Source organism: Pithys albifrons, chromosome 9, assembly GCF_047495875.1.
Source record: "Pithys albifrons albifrons isolate INPA30051 chromosome 9, PitAlb_v1, whole genome shotgun sequence".
Taxonomy (NCBI): Eukaryota; Metazoa; Chordata; class Aves; order Passeriformes; family Thamnophilidae; genus Pithys; species Pithys albifrons.
The window spans coordinates 19,521,176-19,544,411 of NC_092466.1; the positions used below are offsets into that span (position 1 = coordinate 19,521,176).

The following is a 23,236-nucleotide window of genomic DNA, read 5'->3' on the forward strand; positions in this document are numbered from 1 at the left end:
TTCCTTTCCATCCAAATTGGAGGTCAGTGAAATTATTGTAGCCACATAGTCCAGGCAGTTCCACACTTTATCACCATTAAGGACTGGGCTCATTGCAACTTTCTAGATCTGAAATACATTGAGGAAAAACTGCAAAGGTTGGTTTTCTGGAGCGGAAGAAAGGAGGGTAAGGAAAGCAGCATGCTCTTGATACAAGACACTATATGGAAGATTCTGGGGAAAAAGCTGTGCAACCTTTCCTGCTCCCTGTTGTCATCCCCACCTGCCATTATCAGGTCTTCTTCCATAAGGGGAAGAAAAGGCTTTTTTTTTCTTTGTGGGTTCTGGAGCTCAAGTTGGTGCAAATGGCAGAAGCTGAACTGGACCTATGCCTCGGCTTCCAATGCTTTCAGATTCTTTTCCAGTAGGAATTGTGGCAGGCAAAATAGTGAGAGTGTAAACAGAGGCAACAGTATACCCTACATTTGTCTGCTTTGTCAGTACATACTGATGTAACAGGCAGTGAACGTGCCATTGCACAGTGAGAGCTCCACCTAAGAAGATCCTGTCTCTGTTATGATCCAGGTTTGGAAGTCAACATACTCAGTGTCCACACTAACCTCCTATCAGGAAATATTATTTCACTTCAGTGAGCAGAATGATGTAAGAAATGGGTGAAAGGCAAACCAAAAGGGAGGTGAAAGAAGAATTATCTAAGCAAAAAAGAAGCTGCCAACTTCAGCGGAAACCAACAGCAGCTTTACTTGAGAATACAACAGTTCCTTCTTTTATATGCAGTGGGGCAGGAACATCTCCTGTGCTGAAATCCAGTCCTGCTCCCCCTGAACTTCTCCCTCAGACAAAATGGATTCTAAGGCTTGGGTTTCACAAATGATCTTAAGAAGGTTAAGCTTGAGTGAATGAAGTTCAAGGCAAGTAAAAAATTCCAAGTTTTCCTCATTGGAAACATCTGTATAAAAGGAGAGATGCAGCTGAATGTCTATTTCAGGTTCTTTGAACAGAAACACAGGGCAGGACAGGCAAATACAACATTATTGGCAGCCTTATGCTTTACACTTTCCAGTGAATGCATGCCAGACTAAGGATGGTCAAAAAAAGAAGATTTTTCAGTAAACAGAACTTTGAGGCCTAGATTGTGATTTCTGCTGCTGCATCTGATTTTCAGTGAGACACTTGGTCCCAGTCTTTCAGTATTTAACCTTCCCTGGTGTGGAGCATGAAGGAGAGCTGAAGGGGGGCTGTTTCTAAGGAGGTGGCATGTTACCCTGAGGTGAATGCTGTAGAGCTGATATTAGGAGGAGATGGCTCCCAGGCCATATGAAATGCAGTTGTAGAAACCATGTGAGCAGGCACAAAGGAGAGCAGTTGTGCCTGCTGTAGCTAGGCTGGGCCTGGAAAAGAGAGAATTTCAGCAGTGCAACTGGGGACCTGGAGCTGTACTGCTCCCTCCGGGCAAAGATACCTACCAGGGTACATAAAGTACCAGGTACCTCGAGACAGGGGCGGCAAAGCATTGAAGACAGCTGGGACCTTCAGCCTGTTTGATGGTGAGCAATTTCTAAAATCTAGTGTATTTGTATTGATACAGTGTTGTGTTGCCAACTCAAACCTGAAATTCATAACAAGGTCCCTTCCTGAGCCCAGAAAAGAAAGCATCTGCAAGTTTCAGGTAAAATTCTGGTCTTTTGAAGAAGTTGTGTGTGACATATTATTCATTGTTTCATTGGAGGATTTTGTTGTTTCAGTTTTGTTTGGGTTTCTTTAGGAAGATTTGGTGTTTGAATGTAGATATTTTGCTTTCTTATCACCGCTAAGAGTCAAAACATGTTGAACATTACAACAATGTAGAGAGATACCTCTGAACTCTGCCTTTTGGGGACCTCTAGTTCTGCTTATAGCCTCAAGGGTGTAGTGAAAGGAAAGAGCCATGTATGCAAAGGAATATGAGTAAATGTTATTAAAAAGGAAAAATGTTTACTGATGAGTCTACATGCTCTGCCACTACATAGTCACATCATGCTAACATACGATGCTTTCTTTAAGAAGTGGTTCTGAAGTGCATTCTTGTTTCTAAGCTGGCCTCCCTGTGTGGAGCTGCCTTCATTTGCCTGTAGTTACATGTCTAGTCGCTACTGACTCTCCCACAGGCAGATTGTAGGGTCATAACCTTGCTCCTATTTAAAGTTTCAGTGGGGAAAGCCAAACATGGAGGAGCTATATGTAGTTTTTGGCAGAATCTCAGGTCTAGCATGTACAGGAATCTCTTTTTCCCATCCAGTTTTTACTTTTTGTAGACCCAAATAGAAGTATAAATGGTTTTGGTTGTTTTTTCCCTAAACGCTTGCATGAAAAATGTCTATGCTTTAGAAAGCAGATGGCTTGTCCAAAGTAACATCTTGGGGAAGGGGAGTTGTAGTCAGGATCCTGTGGTACAGTGATTCTTTATGAAGATGCTGACTGACTTCGCTTCTGCAGAAGTACAGTAAGAAGTCATCTTTATCCTTCTCTGCATACTGTACTTCCTATGACAATCTTTGTGTGAATTAGTTGAGCTGTTCCAACTAAATTTGCTCTCTATGATTAATTCTAAACCAAGATCCTGGTCTCTTACTGTCCTTCATGGCTTGAGTGGGCAAGATCTCAGCTGGTCCCTTTAAACATAAGGACAAGATGTATGTTTCACCTTCACCAAGCTTAGTTCTTTGCTGGTGCTGTGACTCATGCAGTAAATGTTTTTTTGAGGCTGTTTCATTCCATTGAAGAGCTAGCTTGAGCTCAGGCCATCTATCTGCCAAATGCCACATCATGAACCCCATTTCTGATTGAGGGCTGTGGAAAGCCTCTTTGTTGCTATTATATCTCCTATTTGATTGTGAAAAAAAAGCATGGCAATAGGTCGATCTGTGGGGTAAGGTAACTCTGCTTTCACCATGAGGCTGAGGATGTTGGTAAAAGATTTAGGTGGTGTCAGGAGTTTCACAGACTGTAATTTCCTGCTCTGACAGTTCTGTATGCAAAGGATGAAGTATGTCACCCTTGCAGCTGAGTAAGGTGGAACATTGATCTGTTCAGATGCCTGCATCCTAGCCTTGAGCTAGAGAGCCATTCTGCTTCATATGTTTTAAGAATATGAATAATTCAGTAAATTCAAAATGGGAGACTGTCCAAGAGGATGCTATGAGGAAAAAACGCAGAATTTGGATACGCAGGGGAAAAAGCATCATGGCTTTTGTTTCTGAAACTGCGTGCTTAGTCCCACATGGCCATTGTTTCTCCTCTTTACTGAGACGCTGCCTTAATTTCCCAGTCAGTGAATTGCTTCTCCGAGAGCCATAAAATACTTCCCAACATATTTCATTTTACAGCTTTTGCTTTGCAAATCAACACGTGCTGCATGAGTGTTTCAAGGACAGAAAACAATTAATAGCAGCAAGTACTTCCTTGGCTTGCAAGCAGCTTCCAGCTTGCTCCTTTTCCCAGATTAGAGAGGATTTAAGAAGCACAAATTCTGTGTATGCTAAACCAGCTCTGTAGAAACCACAGCATACCATCATCCAGCTCTTATCTCTGAATTCCACGGACAGGCAATTTCAGCTGCTCAGTGCAGGCTGGCAGCTTTAGCTTGCCAGTAGGTGCTGAAAGTCATGTAAGTGTGGAAATGACAGTGACACAGGGGCTCAGATGTTATCTTCTTAGCAAAGCCAAATTCAGTTTCCATGGTGATGGAGAAACTCCAGGCCGCTAGTGATGCAGCTGCAGTGTTGGACAGGATCTGTATCCTTTTCATACAGAGGCTGCTCTCACAAAGCTTTTGTACTTTTATGTGGTACTCACTTATAGGTTGGATCTAGCTCTGGAACATAAAATAAGGAATCAGGGGAAGATTTAAACTGATTGAAGTGAGTGCTGACCTAAAAAGGAAACAGGAAAAGAAGGGTGAAAACGTGTCAAGTCTTGGAGTATACACAAGTGACAGATGTATATGACAGTTTGAGCGGATTTGATATTCTGGTCAGTACTTCTCTGAGATGGTGCACATCAATTTTAAACCTCTTATGTCAAATGGAAGAGTCAGATTCATATTTGCAGGTCTTAACTTTCTTCTGAATTGGATCCAAAATGAATAACTTGGGGAAAGTGGATGATCTTGTGACTTTGCATCTGAAGCATTAAAATGTTTTACAATTCACTCAGTCCCCCTTCTGGGTAATAATCTCTTAGTACCTCAGCTCGGGTATGTGGAATTAATTTCATACTTTTCCTGTAGGGTCTTATAGCCTGTGCTTTCACTTTGCTTATTGCTGAGACAGCAGATACAGCAGCTTCAGGTTCCCACACTGGAGATGCCCATTTTGCAGTTCTGCTTTGATTTTCTGTCAGCCTGTACTTTGTGGGTGCTGCAGCACATGTGTAGCAATTGTGTATAAAACTGCTCAATTAAAATAATATTTTGATCATTTTGACCCAGATTTTTGGTAATTTTAAACATTGGTTGCTCTCTTCTGAGCTAAATACTAAAAGAGATTTGTATTCTGTCTTTCAGGTGGTGCGGGGGACCGGGAAAAGATGCCTGTCAATCATGAGGCTTTCCTGCTCATGGCTAATTCCCAGAATGAAATGGAAGATTGGGTAAAAGCCATCCGACGGGTTATATGGGCTCCATTTGGTGGAGGTATTGCAAATAGCTCACATGCACATAAATTAAAACATTTGCCTCAAGGTAAAACATATTCTTGTGATACTAGGATATGGGTAACACTGTAAAATCACTGAGATGTCTAGATAAGCTCTTGATTGTCTGCAGTGTTTTGAAGCAAGGTGATTGGGTCAATTCCCCACCTTGCCAAGGGATGGACAGTAACAGAAGAGAAGGGCAGATCCAGACTATATAACTGACTCAGAAATGAGTGGTGGTAACAAACATATAGCTGTTGTCAATACTTAGCACTTTACAGAAAATTATTCTGTGGGCCTTTTGTGTGCTTATGGACATGGAGTCTATCCAGTTACCTCAAAGGCAGGTGCCCATCTTGAACATCTGTACCAGCCAGAGGAAGCAAATCTTGTAATTTAGTTAATGTAGGGCTCAGTTGAGAAGACAAGGCTTCCACTGGCTTCACTGGGTGAGGCAGGACAGGGTCAGGCTGAGTGAACACCTGTAAGGTAATACAGATGCTGACAATTCTTGTAGTGAAAATGAACAAAAAAATCCAGACTCTTGGTATTAGTAGTATACCACAATCTTCAAATTCTCAAATCAGTAGATTAGATAGGAGTTGGTTTTGAGGTTTGGCATAGAACAAGGTTTCATAGATGTTTTCTTCTGAGTTCACTGTTGGTGACAGCAGTTACTGGGTTGGTTCTGGACACTGCTTTGAAGTTACTTGAGTCCTACTGATGGAGTTCATGCAAACAGTGGTATCATGTGCAGATAGTGGTGTCAACCTCTTTTGAGAGGTACAGATAAAAAAGTGCCAGATAAGGGTTAGGTAATACAGTCACTTTTGCTGTAATGAAGTTACTAGTTTTCCTGGGTGTAAGGGGAGGAGAAAAGTGACCCTGATGCAATTGAGGAAGGTTCAAATATCACAAGGTGACTAAGAAGACCTGGTGTTCATTAGTCATTTTTATCTTGTAGCTTTTTCATTGTTGGTTTTTTTTTTCCTTTTAAGTGACCCCTGAAATTTGGAGCCTCCTTGTAGCAGCATTTGGTGTGTCTGGAAGAGATACAATTTGTACTGATGTAATTTTTTCTTAGATCATCCTTTCACTTAGTAGAAAGGGTGTATGTGCAAAAGTTAGCTTGTATCTCATCTGAGAGGCTGCATGTGATGCTGTTGTGCTGTGGGCAGAACAAGCCCTCTTCATTGGTAGAAATGTGTCTACTATGACTTCTCCTCAAACACAAGTATGTACTTGTTTGCTTTCCCTCTGAATTCCAGGCCACAGCGAAGGGTCTTCTAGACTCTGAGCTCAGTGCAAATCCTCTGTCAGAAGTCTCACAATCTGAGCTGATATTTTTGTGGCCTCTTGTAGTGGACCTTTATAGTGTGTATTTTACAGCTTTGCAATGTGCATCCAAGAAATACTGTGAGGAAAAAGGAGACAGTCATGACAAATGCTTAATGCTCTGACAACAGCCAGCTTTAGGGCATGGTATTGTCAGCCCTGCTGGTGTCAGTGCAAATTTGGTTTCTTGTTCTACTTGTGTTTTGGCAGTCTTGTGAAGTAGTCTCAGAATAAACATATTTAAATATTAAAATAATAATAATTAAAATTCCAATATTTTAAAAACAAAAACATCAGAATGATATAAAGGTAGGGATGGAGTTCTTTTTCTTGTTTGCTTGTGGGGTAATATGACCCTAATTAATATGTTATTTTTCTGTACCTTTAAACTTCTCTGCAAAACTATCAGAAAACATTTTGTTTCTTATTTAAATTAGGCAGATACTCTTACATTGATTCCAGGAACTTGGCCTTATGAGATACCACAGAATCATGAAACGAAATCATGAGGATGTGGAAGCAGGGCAGCATGGGGGAACTACAGCAGTCCAGTGGGGAATACTGCAGCTTCTGTTTATTACTTTTTTCCACATACTACAGATTTGATCTTGTTCCCTCAGCAGCAGCCTAAAGGCTGCTTCAGCTGTTAGTAAGAGCTGGCATAAGCCCTGTGGAAGGGAAGCACTGTTGTTTGCAGACTTGGAAAGAAATGCATTTATGTATTGATTTTTCTGTCTGTCTGTGGATTAAAACTAACCAAGAACATGGGTACATCCTGGGCAATCAGTCTGGCCTAAGGTCTGTGCCTTAATACTCTAGTGCAGCAGCCTAAAGCTAGCTTGGCAATGCCTGCTTTGTAGTCCAAGCTGCATGGGCAGATTCTTATGCTGTGGTCACTTCTCTGAGCTGACTGAAGTGTCAGGGATGATTTTTTTCTCATGTTGCAACCATGTGTTTCCACCAGGTTTCATTCTGCTCATAGTAGTGGTTACACAGCTGTGCAGTTAAGAATGACCTGGCAGGAAAAAAAGGGTAGAGGATTAGTTCGTTGGTAGATTGAGTCCTTGGCCCTGCTAACAATGCAGCTGCAGTACTAGTTGTTCTAACACAGTGAGGACAGGAGGAAGAGATGATGGTGTGGAAGGATGCATGCTTGTTCATTCTGAGTGCAACCCACACATAAATTGGCTTAGAGAACCATGGAGCTGCCTCCTCGGTTTCTTTGCACTTTGTAAAGAATTCATAGGAATGCCAGTAACTAGGAAACAGTGGAGATATTCAAACCATTGTTTCCAAATGGGTTTTAGCCAGTCTGGGAAAATGATCAAACTTACACCTTCTCCATCAGAATCAGAGAAGGGCAATTTCTCTGAGAGGGATTTCAGCTTAACTCAAATGTAGGAGGACAATAAACATAGCTGTTTCTGTTTTAATTGAATAATTTCATCTCTGCTTTGCTACCACCACTAATTTGAGAGCCAGGTCTTATCTATCAACACTATTTAATATATTAAGCTAAAGGGAGGAATTAAAAAGCAGGCTTCATTATTAATATGCAAATATCCAGCCCTGGAGAATGTTATGGTGTAAAAAAGAATTACACAAAGATAAAAGGGGAGGCTTAACCACACTGTAATCTTTGCTGATGTATTGAAGAAACATAAATAAAAAAGGTTGAGGGTACCTTTTTGTGTGTTGATGTGGGCACATGAACTGTGCTTAAAGGTGAACAGCAAAGGCTTCTTAAAATAAAAAACTCCCCAAAGCTGCCGAGGATCCCAAATTATTAATAGGAGACACATTCAGATTTAAAAGCCATATGGAATATGTTCTTTGAAATACACTTTAAATGTCGCCCTAAAATCCTAGAGTTCTTGAGTCTTTTCAAGATGAGATGTCTTGTTTATAGGGAAAATAATTTCTAATGTTTCCTTGAGTTTCAAGCTCCTTAATTCTTGAGTCTAGCCCATCTCAGAGCAGAAGATTTTGTAAACTGAGATTTGAGAGTACTCTGTTTTGTTTGTCCTTAAGAAAAGAGTTTGTGACAGTGACTTGATAAAAGTGAGCATTGGAGTACATTCTGACAGAGGGTGATTAAAACTGTTTTCTATGATCCTTCTTACCTCTGTGTGAAACAAATTTTTCTCTTAAGTTTACATCACTAAAAGCTTATCTGGAGAGTCCCTGTGTGTTCTACAGTCATGCTTGTGAGAAGCTGCCCTTTAAATGTCAAGTGCTGTAGCAGTGCCATAGTGCTACATGCAAAGTGTTTGTGGCCATAGAGTTGGGTGAGAATGATCTTGCCAGTAAACTCCAAAGATGGATGCATTGAAAGTGTTTGGTGTAGTTGAGTGAGAGAGGATGTCACTTCTGACTGTACATGTAGGGTGGGGCTGTACTTCTAGTCTGAAGAGGTACAACTACTATAAGGAAATTCCTTTTCAAGCCCTCGCCTCTCAGTTGGCATGCCTTCCTTGTTTTTGTCTTGCATCAGCTGTAAAACAGAATGTGTCTAGGACTGAATTTTTGGCCATGAGATACAAAACTTGGGCTTTTGGTACCTGAGTTGAAAGCCAAGTGGCATAACTCTCTCACAGATCAGCACTCAACCAACACTGCATGGGGACAGAATCATTCTGTGTTAATCTTGATTTATGTTTTGTTTATTTTCTTCTGTTTACATATTGTGTTTTGCCATGAGCAGTTCCTTGCTCCTCTGCCAGAAATACATGTCTCAGCCCCTTTCTCCATTACTTTATCCTAATTTCTCCTCCTCATCATCCCAGGCTTTCATCAGTTACTTGTAAAGGAGGGGAGGTGAAGTAGTTGGAAGGGGTGTGTTTCCCTTAGGCAAACATGGAGAGCTTTACCCTGTGACAAAGTAAAATTGTGTTGCAAGACCTTCATGAATAATTTTGCTACTCAGGAGGAATATTCATTGTTTAACTGGTAGGGTCTGAGGAAGTGTCCACTGAGGAAGCTGGCCTACTATCATTAATTCTAGATATCTTTCCCATACGCATAACCCATGATGTGCAGATTCTTTCTTCTTCTGCCTGCAAATAGTGCAGAAAATGTTTTGGAGGTTTTTTTGGCAGTCAGGGCCATGTGCAGACCCTGTCTTGTATTAGGGGAGAGCTGCAAACTAGGAGACAAGTCTCTGAGGTATAATTTAATTTCTGGGTCAATGTCCTTATGTGTAATGGAAAACTGGCCCTACATAAGCCTAATTAGTAATCCTGTTTTAGAGGGGTAAATGTCTTTCAGATAACACCTATATAAGAGCAAACATGACTGTTGTGAAGGGTCAGGTATTGGTATTAGGTGCATGTCCAGTGGGATGCCAGACTATTAAGGAGCTAGGATTAAGTTTTGGGCATCTTCAGTTGTAATTTTTCTATCTGCAAGATGGGAATTTTACAGTAAGAGCGTCATAAGCATAGAGCCATATCAGTGAATTTAAGATGCGAAGATACCACACTAATGACGAGCAGGGAGATGGCTTCTGTTACTTGCCCAGTGGGAAGGCAGTGAAGACATTTCTTTTTCCCTTCATAGAATCATAGAATCACTTGGGTTGGAAGAGACCTCCGAGATCATCAAGTCCAACCTCTAATCCAACCCCACTTTGATTACTAGATCATGGCACTCAGTGCCACGCCCAGCCTCACCTTAAAAACCTCCAGGGCCAGAGAATCCACCACCTTGCTGGGCAGGCCATTCCAATGCCTGATCACTCTCTGTGTAAAGAATTTCTTCCTGATATCCAACCTAAACCTCCCCTGGCAGAGCTTAAGCCCATACCCTCTTGTCCTACTGTTGTTTGCCTGAGAGAAGAGACCAATCCCCACCTGGCTACAACATCCTTTCAGGTAGTTGTAGAGAGTGATAAGGTCTCCCCTGAGCCTCCTCTTTTCCAGGCTAAACAACACCAAGTCTCTCAGCATTTCCTCATAGGACTTGTGCTCAAGTCCTTTCACCAGCGTTGTTGCTCTTCTCTGGACCCACTCCAGTACCTCAGTATCTTTCCTGAACTGAGGGGCCCAGAACTGAGCACAGTACTCAAGGTGTGGCCTCACCAACGCAGAGTACAGGGGAAGGATCACTTCCCTCGTCCTGTTGGGCACACTATTTTTGATACAGGCCAGGATCCCATTGGCCTTTTTAGCCACCTGGGCACAGTGCTGGCTCATATTCAGCCTCCTGTCAATCCAAACCCCCAGGTCCCTTTCTGCCTGGCTGCTTTCCAGCAACTCTGTGCCCAGCCTGTAGCGCTGCATGGGGTTATTGTGGCCAAAGTGCAGGACCTGGCATTTGGCCTTTTTACTGGGGTCCCCCAGAGTAACAGTCTCAAGTAAGATTCCTGACTGGGTCAAGAGGAGCCCCTTCACTAGGTGTGAGGGTGGGCTTCCCTTGCGTAGGCTCCCCCCCCCCCCCCCTCGGTGTGTTTGGTGTTTGTTGTGCCTGATATGTGCTGTTATCTCTGCAGAGATAGCTGGCGCCTGATGCAGCTTATCAGTGTTTGCTCTTTGCTGTTGTCTAACGCTGAGAGATGGGCCTAGTCAAGGGAAGAGGAAGAGAAAGGTGATGGGGATATGAGTTCAGATATCTGCCCAGGACTAGGGAATGCTTGAGTCGTCTGCAAGGAGGTGCTGGTTAGCCTTGCCCCAGGCAAAGGTATCACAAGCAGATGGTACACCTGTGGATATAGAAACTGAGATATAGCATGTAACTGAAGTTAGTTGGGAGTGGATCTTACTGCAGAAACTGTTTACTACAGAAAGGGTTTTCAGATTTGTTTCTAATATCTGATGGTGTTATGTTTTTCCTATTTTATCTCTGTCAAATATATCTGGGGCTTCTATTACTGCTTTATGACCAGCATATTTTATCATTATGTTGCAGCCTTGAGGCAGGGAAAGGCAATTGTCCGCATTTTTTGTAAAGGAAGAATCTGAAGTATTGAGCGATCAGATAACTTGCCTAAGGGACAATGACTGTCTGTAAAAGAGTCACTCTGAAGGCAAATAGAAAGATTGCAACCCTGGACCTTGACCTTCACAGGGATGTGTTTGGCAGAATCCCATGGAATATGATCCTGGAGAGAAGAAGGGGCCAAGAGATCTTGCTGATTTTCAAGGATTACTTCCTTCAAGCTGGAGCAGTACTCCTCCTTGTGCAGGAAACCAAGCAAAGCTGGCAGAGGTCTGCATGGACAAATCACAGAATCACAGACTATTCTGAGTTGGAAGGGACCCACAAGGATCATTGAGTCCAACTCTTAAGTCAATGGCCCACATAGGGGATTGAACCCATGACCTTGGCATTATTACAGCCAAGTTTTAACCAACTGAGCAAATCTCAGATGATGAGCAAGAAGCTCCTGACAAAGCTCATTACCTAAAAAGGAAGCATAGAAGAAGTAGAAGCAGGAACAGGTGACCTGAGAGAAGGGATACAGAGAAACTGAGTATGCAGGTATGGATTAAGGAAAGCTAAAGGACACCTGTAAATCTGGTAAGGGAGGTGAAAGGCAGCACTGGGGCCAGTACTGTTTAACAGCTTTGTTAATGAGCTGGATAGCGTGACAGAGTACACCCTCAGCAAGCTTCCAGATGGTATTGGAAGGAATGATTAGTGCATTAGATGACTGTGTCATCGTTTAGAGTGGTCTCAACAGATTGAAGAAAGGAGTGAACAGGAACTCAGTGAACTGCACTTGAAGAAGATGATGAATAAACTTATGCAACAGTACATGTTAGGAACTGACCAACTGGAAAGCGTCTTTGCAGAGAAGCACCTGTGATGCAGTTGGACAAGTTGAACGTGAGCCAGCAATGCACCCTTGTGGCCAACAAATTCCTGGGCTGCATTAGGAAGATCGTTGCCAGCAGGTTCAGGAAGCTGAGCCTTCCTCTCAACACTAGTAAGACCACATCTAGAGTTCTTTATCCAGTCCTGGACTCCCTGGGAAAAGAAGGACATGGGATTACTGGAGTGAGTCAAGTCAAAGGCCACTAAAATGACTAAAGGATTGTGGCAAATAAAATACTAAGAGTAGCTGATGAGGCTGGAATTGTTTTGCCTGTAGAAGAAAGAGAAGGTGTAGAGAGGTTCTTATCAGTGTGTATAAATATTTGGTGAAAGGATCTAAAAGCAAAAATAAAATCTGTCAAGGGCAAAAGGTGTTCGTGACTGACTTTTGAAGATCTTACCTTTAGAAGGCAGACCCTGCTTCTTGCATGTATTTCACCTTTAAAGCTGCTGGGTCAAGGCTTTCAGTGGCATTCAGTATTAGAGCCTAAGCTGGTCTGGGCTCTAAGTGGAGATTGTGATTTAGCCTGGTCATTGCAGAGCAGAAATGGGTATTCTTGGAGTGCTGTGTCAGGGCTTGTCAGGGGGAACGTCCCCTGCTACTGGTTTCAAAAGCCAAAGGCAGCAGCACAAGTTCTGCACTGCAGCACCATCTCCAGCTGTCATTAGCCAGCTTAGTTCCAGTGGCTTCTGAAGAATGATGCAGTTTGCCATCAGGTAAATGAATTTGCAGTGCTTTTATCTGTTACCGTGGGCAGTCTGGGGCACTGAAGAGCAGGCACCCAGAGCGGAGAATGACAGGCAGCTTCTCAGTGCCTCTTCTCAACCAGATAGCAGATAGAGAAAAACTACAAACAGAAATTACTTCTGTTGCATTTGCAACTAAACAAGGTAGAGCTTTCCATGAGATTCACATGATGGAAATTGAGAACTGGTTGGGAAATGCTGATTTGATAAAATGAAGTGTCACATGGGTATGTTTTCATTTGAATGAAACTTGTGCTAGGAAAGGTTTTTTGAGCTCAGGGTAGAATTTTTAATACAAGCTCTGTCCTGAATTTGTCTTGTACTCCAGAGGTTGTACAAGCAGTTAAGTTGTATAAATCTATCCATCTGAATCTTTTTCCTCAAAAAAAATTACTTTGGAAAGGTTTTTGGAAAAGAGAAAATTGCAGGAAGGTCTGATGCATAAAATGACAAATCTAAGGAGAATTTGAATAGTGCAGAGTCATGAGGTTTGAACCCAGAAAAAAATGGGTTTCATGCAGAGCACAATTGAGTTGTGAAACTTATTGTCACAAGATGCAGAAATGAAAATAATATATGGATTGAAAATAAAATTATTTGTGTTCATAAAAGGTAAGTCTGCCTGGGCAATTAAAGAAAGATTTCTAGAGGCAGACATTAGATTCATATGCCTTGTATTGTGAAGAGCAGTTCAGCTTTAGATGAAATACGATGAGGCTTGGTTTTGCTTCGATAAAAGATTGCTTTCCTCTTCTCTTCAGCTACTTAGCTCTGTGGAGAGGTGGACGTGGTTGTGCAATTGTTGCGTTGTTGGTACTACTGTGAGTAGCTCTTAGTCTGCCAATATTATCCCCTACACTGATGGTTTCTCAGTGAGACCATTCCCGTAATCCGTAGATTTGTGCTTGACATCCAAAAGCTGACAGTCTTTAAAACGCTGGTGCTTTCTCACTGAACATCCTGGCTGTGTATTAATGGGACGAACATGTTGTGGTGTGTCTCAGCTTACAGGTAAGTATTTTGATTTCTGTGTATTAGTCCTTTGAATGTAATGAGGATATGTAATTGCTGAACAAAAGGGAATGGTAGCCTGTTCCTTGCAAGTTGCAATTTTAACCACTTAGGAGTCGAGAACACATACACCTGTCTCTCTTTTCATATTTCCTTTTTGACATTACCTTTCTACCCTCTATCTCTTCTACAGTTGTTCCTTTTTTCTTCTCCTTCATCATCATGTAATTGGACTTGCAATTTCCCTTCATGCCTTCTGAGTTGCAGGTCAGAGACGGGAACGTTCAGCTCTTTATCTCTTCTAGAAGTGTTCTGGATAGGCTAGCAAATTTACTGAAATGTTTTATCCATTTTACAAATTGGAACTAAATGCCATCCCTGTCCCAAACACAGCCAGTCAGGTTCAACTGTTGCTGGAACTGAGATGATGACCTCCTTGCTTGGGCGGTGAAGCTGTAAGCTGTGCTTTGTATGGACTGAGGGTTTAAGTTGGTCAATGGAGAATAAAGATAAATCTTTGGGAATTAGGTAACAGATTTTCATCTTTGATTGAGTTTGAGTATTCAACAAAGTGAAACCATATACATTTTGCCTGATAGTGAGTTCTACAATTGCAGATTAGAGACTGACAGAGGTATTTCTGATGAAGTTTAATTTGAATAAACATCTATGTGTGCAGTGTTGATCCTTTCTGTATCTTGGTGACTGTTTTTGCTTATTAGGTTATCAACCTTGAGATATTGAGAAGCTGCAGGACATAAGCTTGTTTGGTTTTCTGAAGGGATAAAATGCCTGGTGTGCCAGATTTTGGTTCTGAGTCTAGATCACAAGCCCTGCCAGGTTCCTAGAAGGCCAGAAATCCAGGTGAATCATTTAATTCTGTACTAGACATGAGGATTAGCAAATAAGTCTTGCATGTGAATCCACAGCTGGAATTCTCATCCATGTGTAGTGATGAGACACTGGTGGCAACAATTATATTACGTCATAACTATTTTTTACTTACTAATACCCAGAATTTTTGTAAAAGTTTTCTGTGAACTAGGAGCGCATCAACATGCAGCACACTTGAAAGAGATGGTCTGCTGGTCAGATGCTTTCTACAGACACAGCTTCAGACAATTGTATGGAAGCTCTCTTTTAAATGTAGAGACTTATGCAAGAGTCAGTAAACAAAAAGGTACTTTAAAATATGATCTCAGGTTGTGGAGAGAAAGAAATTTTTCAGGACACTTTGTCCAGATCACTGCTTGCTAAAAGGCATTTTCTTTGCTGCTTTTGATGCTTTGTTCTCTAAATGCTCTTGCCTTTGTTTAGAGAGAAATAGAGCAATAAACTCAGGGAGTTGACCCTGGAATCAAAATGCCATGTTTAGGTGATGTTTAGGTCTGATTATCATCTTTTTTTCTGTGAACACACAGTTAAAATCTTAATTTACAGCATAAACTGGTCAGAGTCCATGACAGGGTAATTTACAGTGCTGCTTAGTCAGTTCCTTTCCTGGATATTTTAGAGAGATGGGAAGACACCTCACACAGGTTAGGCAGCATCTAGTGTCATAGAAGGGTGAGCATATCCATTTGCTAATCTTTAACTCAGAGTGAACTGTTTTATCAGTCAGTAAGCAGAAGCCTGTTTATTCTCAAAAGATTTAATTTCACCAGTAAAGGTTGAGAACCCAGACCAGAGCAGGTGAGGGGTGTGGGTATAATTTTTTTCTGGGAAGGTTGTGATTGAAGTGTCTGGGGAGGGAGGAAACTGGAAGGAAAACATTATGTACAGAAGACATACTGCTGAGGTCTTTCCTGCTGAGTTCAGCTCTGTGACTGATGACCTGTATCCAATTCACTGCTGTCTTTCAGTGGATTTAAGATGTTCAAGTGCCTATGTTTACCTGCGTTAAAAAATGAGCTTGTAGAGTGAACTGAACCTTCTTGAAAATTAGGGAACTTCAGCTCTGCTTCTAACTCTGGTAAGTAGGCCCTTTTTATACAAGTAGGCAGAGCAATTTCCTAGATCTGAGCTCCCTCAGATCTGCTTGAGTACATTAGCTAATACTCTAAGCCAGTATCTAAAAATACCCACACCCTATGGGCACTTGCTAGGGCTATGCAAGCCAACTAGTTTACTCACAATCAGAGATGAGGATGAATATTTCCTGAGTTCATGTGGGTTCGTCATTCCTGTCTGTTGCAACCAGATTCAAGACTGAATTTCACCTGAGTTAGATGCCAAGTCTAAAACACGCCTGGATTTTCAGAGGTTGTGTGAGCTGTAGTGAACTTCCCAGACAGTCTCAAGGCTTGTAGTGACATACACAGGCAGGATGTTTTATCCATGTTCTGGTACTTGTAACAGGATAACTGCAGTGGTGCTAGCTCATGAGAGCATTGCTGGGAATGTCTCCCTACAATGGCACTGGGAAAGAAAACACCTTCAGCTCCCCAGCAGCAAGTTCGTATGAGATTTATTCTCCAAACAATTTTATAAACCTAACTACTTCTTTAGAAAATAAGATCTGCCAAGTGGTAAACTTCTCTACAGTTAAGCAACTTCATACTAGTGGGGAAAGAGGGAGTTCAGTCTCCATTACTCCTTTTCTCCTTGGCATATGTATATTGGGAGATCTCTGGGTGAAAATTTTGATGGTAGTTTATATGCAATGTGGGCAACTCTTTAGATTTTATTGCTATTCTTGCAGTGTCACGTATACTTCTGGAGTCTGCAGCCCCTGCAATCCAGGGATTATGTGCGAATCTTGGATTTCATTGTTGAAAATGTGATTAGCAGAGAAAGCAGAATCCACATGTGACCTAAAAATTCAAAACACATGAAAAAAAATTACATATATTTATATATAGTGATTTTTCCTCCTGTGTCATCATAGTGTACAGTCTAAGCCATCAATTTTAGCAAGGAGGTAGGTAGTAACTGAAGTGTGTAGCACAGCGTTGCTGTCACAGGACACCTATAGCTGCCCAGTTACCTTGAGCAGGGAACAAACTGAAGCAGCTGCCATTTTCTGCTTTAGTTATGATGCTTATATGAGCAAGAATGTGCTCCAGCTTTTTTCTCTCACCAGAGAGCTGTGTTTGCTCTTTGGAGAAGAGTTTGCATCACTTTCATCGTCTTTCTTACAACTCATAGCATTATAAACTCTAGTGAAGTCTATTCATACTTTGAGTCATGGTGTGTCCTTGGCCACAGAGAGGCTGTGATTTTCACTGGTTAATTATACTTTTGAGTATAACAATACCCGTGTTAAACAGCATGACTTTCTATTTCACTGGATACCGCCTTGTTCCTGGGTTTTGAGAGACATAAACAAAGAAATGAATGGAAGGTTAAAAGTCTGCATTTGCTATCTCCTGGGCTCCCATCCTAAACACTGAGTCCTTTGCTCCATAATGCTAATAACAGATGTGACACATTTTGAGATATTAGTTCAGGGAATAGTGCCAAAAATTCTGGTGGTGTTTCAGCCATTTAGAAGAGAATTGGTTCTACACACCAGTTAGCACTGTAGGCAGGCTGTACCTAACCTGCAGCCAGCTGTGTTCACCACAATGGAAGAGGGTAATAAAAGGATGAAGAATACCCAGGATCCCATTTATACCTTCTATTTATGGATTTCCACTCCTTTGCAGATACCCTGTAGTGTGCTTTAAATACTGTCTTGTGTGTTGTCTGGGCTTCTGGTGTCTTGTTATGCAACACCATACTGCTCAGGGTATACCTTGAATAACTAAGGAATATCTTACTGCCTTGCCAATCATAGCATATTTTGAATTGGAAGGGATCCACTAGTATCATCAAAGTCCAACTCTTGGCCCTGCACAGGACAGCCTCAAGACTAGCACCGTGTTCAAGAATTGGAGCTTTTGATCCTGGCACTGCCTTCACCTGCAGTGAGAGGCACTCTTTTCTTCAGAAGCTTTTGGTCAACACAGAGAATGAAAAGAAGTTTGTTGTGAAACATCACTGTCTTACTGACTGGAATCTGAGAGCTTGACTACTGAGTCAGTGCCTTCTTTGACATGTGTTTTCAAGCTGGGCTACAGTGTAGTTAAGAAAGTCGTGGACCACTGAGTTCAGCTTAGTGTGCTGTATTCAGTAACCACAGACATATTTTAATAGCCAAAGCAGATGTGGACAGGGATAATGTTTAGTTGGTTTGTTGTTTTTTTAACTTCACAGAGGGAGAAGAAGCTAGCTAAACTTGATAAAATTACCCAGAAGCTTTGTGAAAAAGGTTTTGGGTGGTGACTGCTGTAGATCTGTAGTCATGTGAGTGCATTTTGTGAAGGGGATAGAGGGCTGACCTATATAACTGCACAGGACATTGTGTTGATAAGCATTTTTTCACTACAGGATTCTTACTGGGAGAGCAGGAGCTGAGTAGAGTGAATGTTTTCCTGCAAGTAAAGCGACTGGGTATTGGTTCACATGTCAGGATCTTTTAGGTCCTTCCCCTACCAATTATTCACTGAAGCTATTAATTATCAGGTAACTTCACTGTAAAAGGCTAAAACAGAGGCTATAAGCACCAAAAACCCTGCACAGATCAAGGACTGTAGCTTTTTCTAAGCTTTCTAAAACTGTCCAACATGTCCCAGAGCTGTGCAGGTACTCTCAAGGCATACTAGGGCTACTGTGGGGGAATGTTCCCCTCCAAAATGAGGTTTCTGCTTCTGATACTTTGCAAGCAGATCAAGGGCCAGACCAGGGCACCAGGTTGACTGCAGCACAGCTAATATTGCCTGTATCAGGAAGGGATCCAGAGTGTGGCATGCAGATGGCAACTGTTGCTCAGCTTTTCCAGCTATCTAGAATAGATCTGACAAGCAATTAGAGCATGAATATATTACAGAGCCGATGGGGGATGCCTTTGTTAAAACTTGTGACCCATACTTAGCTGCTGTTTACATTGGCGGCCGCTTCGAGGCTGGGCAAGACCCTACCTGCCTGTCTTTCTCCTCTCTCATTCCCTCTGCGGAACGAGCCGGGAAGCTCTGCATCTCATTGGATGTTTCAAATGCTTTCTGCACAAGTCATAATTAATGCCGAGTTGTGGAGCTAAGACCAGATGTGCTGCTGAGATTATCTCCCAGGGCAGATCGGCTGCTCTCCGCTCTAAAGACTCCGGAGTGCTGGGTGAATGGAAAGCTGCCAGTGCTGGGACTCAGAATGTGTCTGATGCCTGAAGTCAGGACTTTCTTTCTCTGCCGCTCCTGCTGTCTGACACTGCCTGGTTTCTGCTTGAAGCTCAGCGCCTGTCATGTAGCGGAGTGCTGCACAAGAACAAGAGGTATGAGATACGTTTCTAGAGTTTAGATTTGTATGGTTTTCCTTTCCTAGAGGAAAAGCAGATATTTGAGTTCAGCCTTAGACAGTAGCTAAGAATCTAAAACAGAAGCTGACTTTACAAAGGGGGAAAGAGTGGACAATGGGGGAAAGAATGGGAAGGACAGAGTCATTGTCCCATGGCCAAAAATGCAACTGAATACCAAGCTAGCATTTGAAGACTGTTTTGCTTTTACATCGATTATTTAAGTGGATGTGTGTGAATGTGAATGAGAGCAATCAGCTCATCAGCCTCATATGGAGGCTACTGTCTGTGAGGAATGGGGTCAGAAGACACACAGTTTTACCACAGACGCATTTGTGTGAACCATGAGCAAGTTATTGCATATTTTTTTCTTGCTTCCTAATTATGTGTTGCTTCCTTTCTTTTCCCCCATTCTTGCATTCTTTGGCTGACTGGAATGCTTAGCTGTTCAGGACTATCTTTTTTTAGGTACATATGGCTTGTACAGTTGAACACCTTTTTCTCTTGCTGCTGCAGTAGTTCACATAGTGCGTGCTTGGGTGGGCTAGGGGAAGGAAAACAAGTTATAGGTTTGTGTGTATTTTGTGCTGTAGAAGCATATGCATTTCTGAATGTCTGCCCGTGATTTTTTCTCTCAGTGCTTTCATGTGTGAGAGGGACAGATAAATGAGAGCCTAAGCATGAAGGTGGGAAGGTAAAAGCAGGCACTTACCTGTGCAGGTGAGCACGTACACAATCCTTATATCCGTAAACTGCCTGTCTGTGAGGCACCACATGCATGTGCGGGTGTATGTACTGTTGTACAGCAGCATCCAGGTGTAAGCCTGATTATCTTCCCACACATCTTTTAATGTGTGTGTAATAAGCTGTGCATACAGCTGGCGTGGGTGTATCTGGACTTTTCCCCCTTTAAGCAGAAACAGAGTCCTCAGTCCTCCCCATGAAGCAAATCGACTCTGAAACTCACTTTATCTCTGTCTTTAGTTTATTTTGGTTGAAATCAGAGCTCTGATGAGGAAAAATGTAGCAGGGAGCATATATTTTCCTGCCCACTGCATGTCTGGACAGCATAGCTGAATGTATAGGCTTTGTATGCCTGGAGCTGGTGGGTGAGCTATTCAGGCCAGGACAGAGAGCCTGTCTGTGTCTTAGTCAGTACATCATTCCTGGCTCGCTTTTTCCACAAAGAGTCACCTAAATCTTTAAAGAACAGAGGCAGCTTGTTGGAGTAGAGGAAAGAAATTCTGTAGCTCTGCTATCTCATTTTTTTTTAGTATCTCTTGAATCTTTCTGAGATTAAAGATGTGGTTCCAGGCATGCTGGAGGTTTTTTTCTACTTTGAAACCAAACAAAAGGGCCAAGCTACAGATAAGGGTATGACAAAGAAAGTTAACTCTTAAGTTACTAGCAAGCTTTTGGCTTTATTTCCAAGTTAATTCTGTCTGGAGTGTGACTGGATGGCATTGGCTCCCCTTCTTCTGAATGAAGAAAAAGACTTTAATGTCTTCCAGCAGGATCATCAAATGGAGTGAAGCACTGCCAAGTTCAGTCTGAGCTGCAGGCCCCAGTGATTAAAAACAGGCCGGTGCCTTGAGGAGCCGGCAGATGAGGCTGTGTGTGACTGGCTTCACATCAGCTTTTCCTTGCAAGGCAGGGCAGTCCCTGTCCAACCCAGAGATGCCATTGTAACCTGGTGGTTTCAGGGACATTTAGTACATAGTTTTACGAGCTCTTCTGAGATGTGACTGAAGCAAGATGAACAACTCAGAGTTAGCAGGACACTGTTTCCTCAGTTTGCCCTGTTTAGCCCTGGGAGACTGAAGTAGGCACATCTGCTACTGTCTGTTGCCAGTGTGGCTGTGACAACCCTGGTGGTAATTCTCCTGAGGGCAAGATTCATCAGGGTTCCTCAGCAGATGCCCACATGAAAGATTTCTGCACGCCTGAAACTGGCAGCATCTCCAACTTGCTTTTGACAGTCCCTTTCCAGCCCCACTCCAAAGATAGTTCTTAGCTTGCTCTTTTTGTGAACCTTAACACTACCTTCCTATTCTAAGCTGTGGACAAGTTCTGCAGCCATTGCCTAGATGAACAATTTCTCCAAGGCCAACTTTCTAGTCCCACTCTTGACAGTAGCTCTCTGCTTTCTCTCTCTAAACACCAACCATAATGCTCTTACTGCCAAAAGCCTTGGCCTGGGAGCAATCTTTCTTCTAAACAGTATCTGTGGTGGCTCTTGTTTATGGCTCAGCAAAAGAAAGTAGGATAGAAAGAAACAAAATACAGAGCTGCAGTGTAACTGGAAAAATGTAGCAGACAGAAAGTTGCAGTTAGCAAACTTGGCTTGGGTGAAATATTTTGTCTATGCAATGCTTGGTGATCTTTTCTAATGCTTCCCAGGAAAATTAGGGTTCTGGTTCAGTTGCAACGCAAAGAGAAAGGCATAGATGTGCAGTTGGAGTGGGGCTGCAGTAGGGCTACCAAAGCAAAGGTGGGAGGCATCTAACAGAGCTGGGCTGGGACAAGGCTTTCACCCTGGCAATGGTTTCAGGGACTTCTTCCCTGCCAAAAATGACCTGTGTGGATTGTATGATCTCACTTGCACAGCCCTCCCCCACACACTGTCACACAAGAAGAAACCCACACTTATGCCAATTCCTTTCATTCATCATGTGATAGATAGGTCAGCATCATCCTCAATCATGTCAGTTTTGTTCTCATGCCTTGTTTTTCTTGTTACCTAGTTGAAATTATCTGGAGGAAGCTGGAGCAGTATTGCAGTATAAGAGTATTTTACAGCCTTTGTTTCCTCCAAAGATCATTGTTTTCACCCAGTAGAAAAAGGTGTTGCTGACTGCAATGTGTGAGAAGGAGGAAAGACAGGATCCCCAACATCTGGCTGTGCAGCAGGCAATAATCCTGATACTGTGCCTGTGAAGGGTCCATCTGCTGCTCCACGTGAGTCTCAAAGCAGGTCACCCTTCTGCCTCTGTTATCTTAGTATCACATTCCTCAATCTCTGTGTCAGGGGTCTCTGTTTGACTGTAGTCTACTTGTTTTGCAGGAGTCACTCACAGGTTGATTGTACCTAGAAAAAGCTGCTACTGTTGTGATCCAAGCTAACTGTCAAGGCAAAGACTGATGTTACCTGAAATGTATGAGCATGCTGCTGACCACAGGCCAGCCAGGACCAGGGAAAAGCAGACAAAGCTTCAGTGGAGATCACGTGTGCAGTTGTTCTGTGTGCCTGCTTATGTGTGTGTCTGACACTGCCTTTGTCGTTGGTCTGAGTTAAGTCTAGAAGACCAGAACATGAACTTTTAGGAAAACATATACATGCTTTATGCCTGGGGAATGCAGAGCATTTGCCTCCTTCCCAGAGTCTTCTCTAGACAGACCATTAGGAAACAGGGCTGTGATTCAACAAGTAGAGATTTGAGAAAACAGGACTGCTATTGCCCTGACACCTACAACAGCCTGACCTCCCTGAACCTATGTGTCTTGCATCTAGAAGAGTGAACATTTATAATTTTTGAGAAATAGATAAGCCACCATCATGACAGCATGGATTACTTGATGAGATTACCAACCAAGATGTGCAAAAGCAGGAAGACATTCCCTGTCCTAGAACATGACTTCAGACACCCCCAACTCAGTGAAAATTCAAACGGATTAGAAATTAGACCTAGTAAAACCTTTACTCTGCAATAAATCCAGTATATACAGTGATAAAGATAAGTCACTCCCATGCTTCAGGGCATGCCCTCCTGCCAGGATGAGGGAATTTCCTTTGAGACTTTTCATGGCCCTCCAACTTTGATATGTAATGCAGTTATGTAGGCTGTGGTGTAAGGAAGGTTTCTGTTTTCTAATGTGTAATGAATAGGCAGGGAAAGAAATCTGGACTTTGGGATCCTTCTTTCAACTTTCATTCAGGGAGTTGAAACTGATAATGAAAGGTTTGTTTTACTGAGGATTCGGCAGGGTTGGAGTGAATATAGAAAGCAGATATGGTTTGACATGGTATCTCCTATGAAGAACGGTGAGCGGTCGTTAGGAAACTTCCTACCAGGAGTTATCAGTCTCCCATGAATATAGCTCTAAAATAAAAATGGAACACATGGTTACAAGCAGGAAGGGAAGTAGAGCCTTAAGAAACAATGAAATCCCCCGGCCTGGTTTAAGCACATAGGTGCAACCATTAAACACAGCTTCTGGCTATTGGTTCTGAAACAGTGTAATTCCAATATTGTGTGGTACTTTTTCTCAGACCTGCAGGTTTAACTGAGTGCTGAATGATCTACAGGTCCATGACATCTGTAGAAA

General features: G+C 42.4%; 1 protein-coding gene across 4 annotated transcripts in view; it reads left to right on the plus strand.

The window, feature by feature from the left end:
• ARHGAP22 (Rho GTPase activating protein 22) overlaps nucleotides 1-23,236 on the plus strand; it is a 126,684-nt gene that overhangs the window by 83,521 nt on the left and 19,927 nt on the right. For 3 of the 4 annotated variants that reach the window (XM_071563198.1, XM_071563199.1, XM_071563201.1), the window contains one exon: nucleotides 4,544-4,720. In XM_071563198.1, coding sequence (XP_071419299.1) covers nucleotides 4,544-4,720 — 177 coding nt within the window. The remainder of the gene's footprint in view (nucleotides 1-4,543; nucleotides 4,721-23,236) is intronic. The other variant, XM_071563200.1, reaches the window with a different exon arrangement.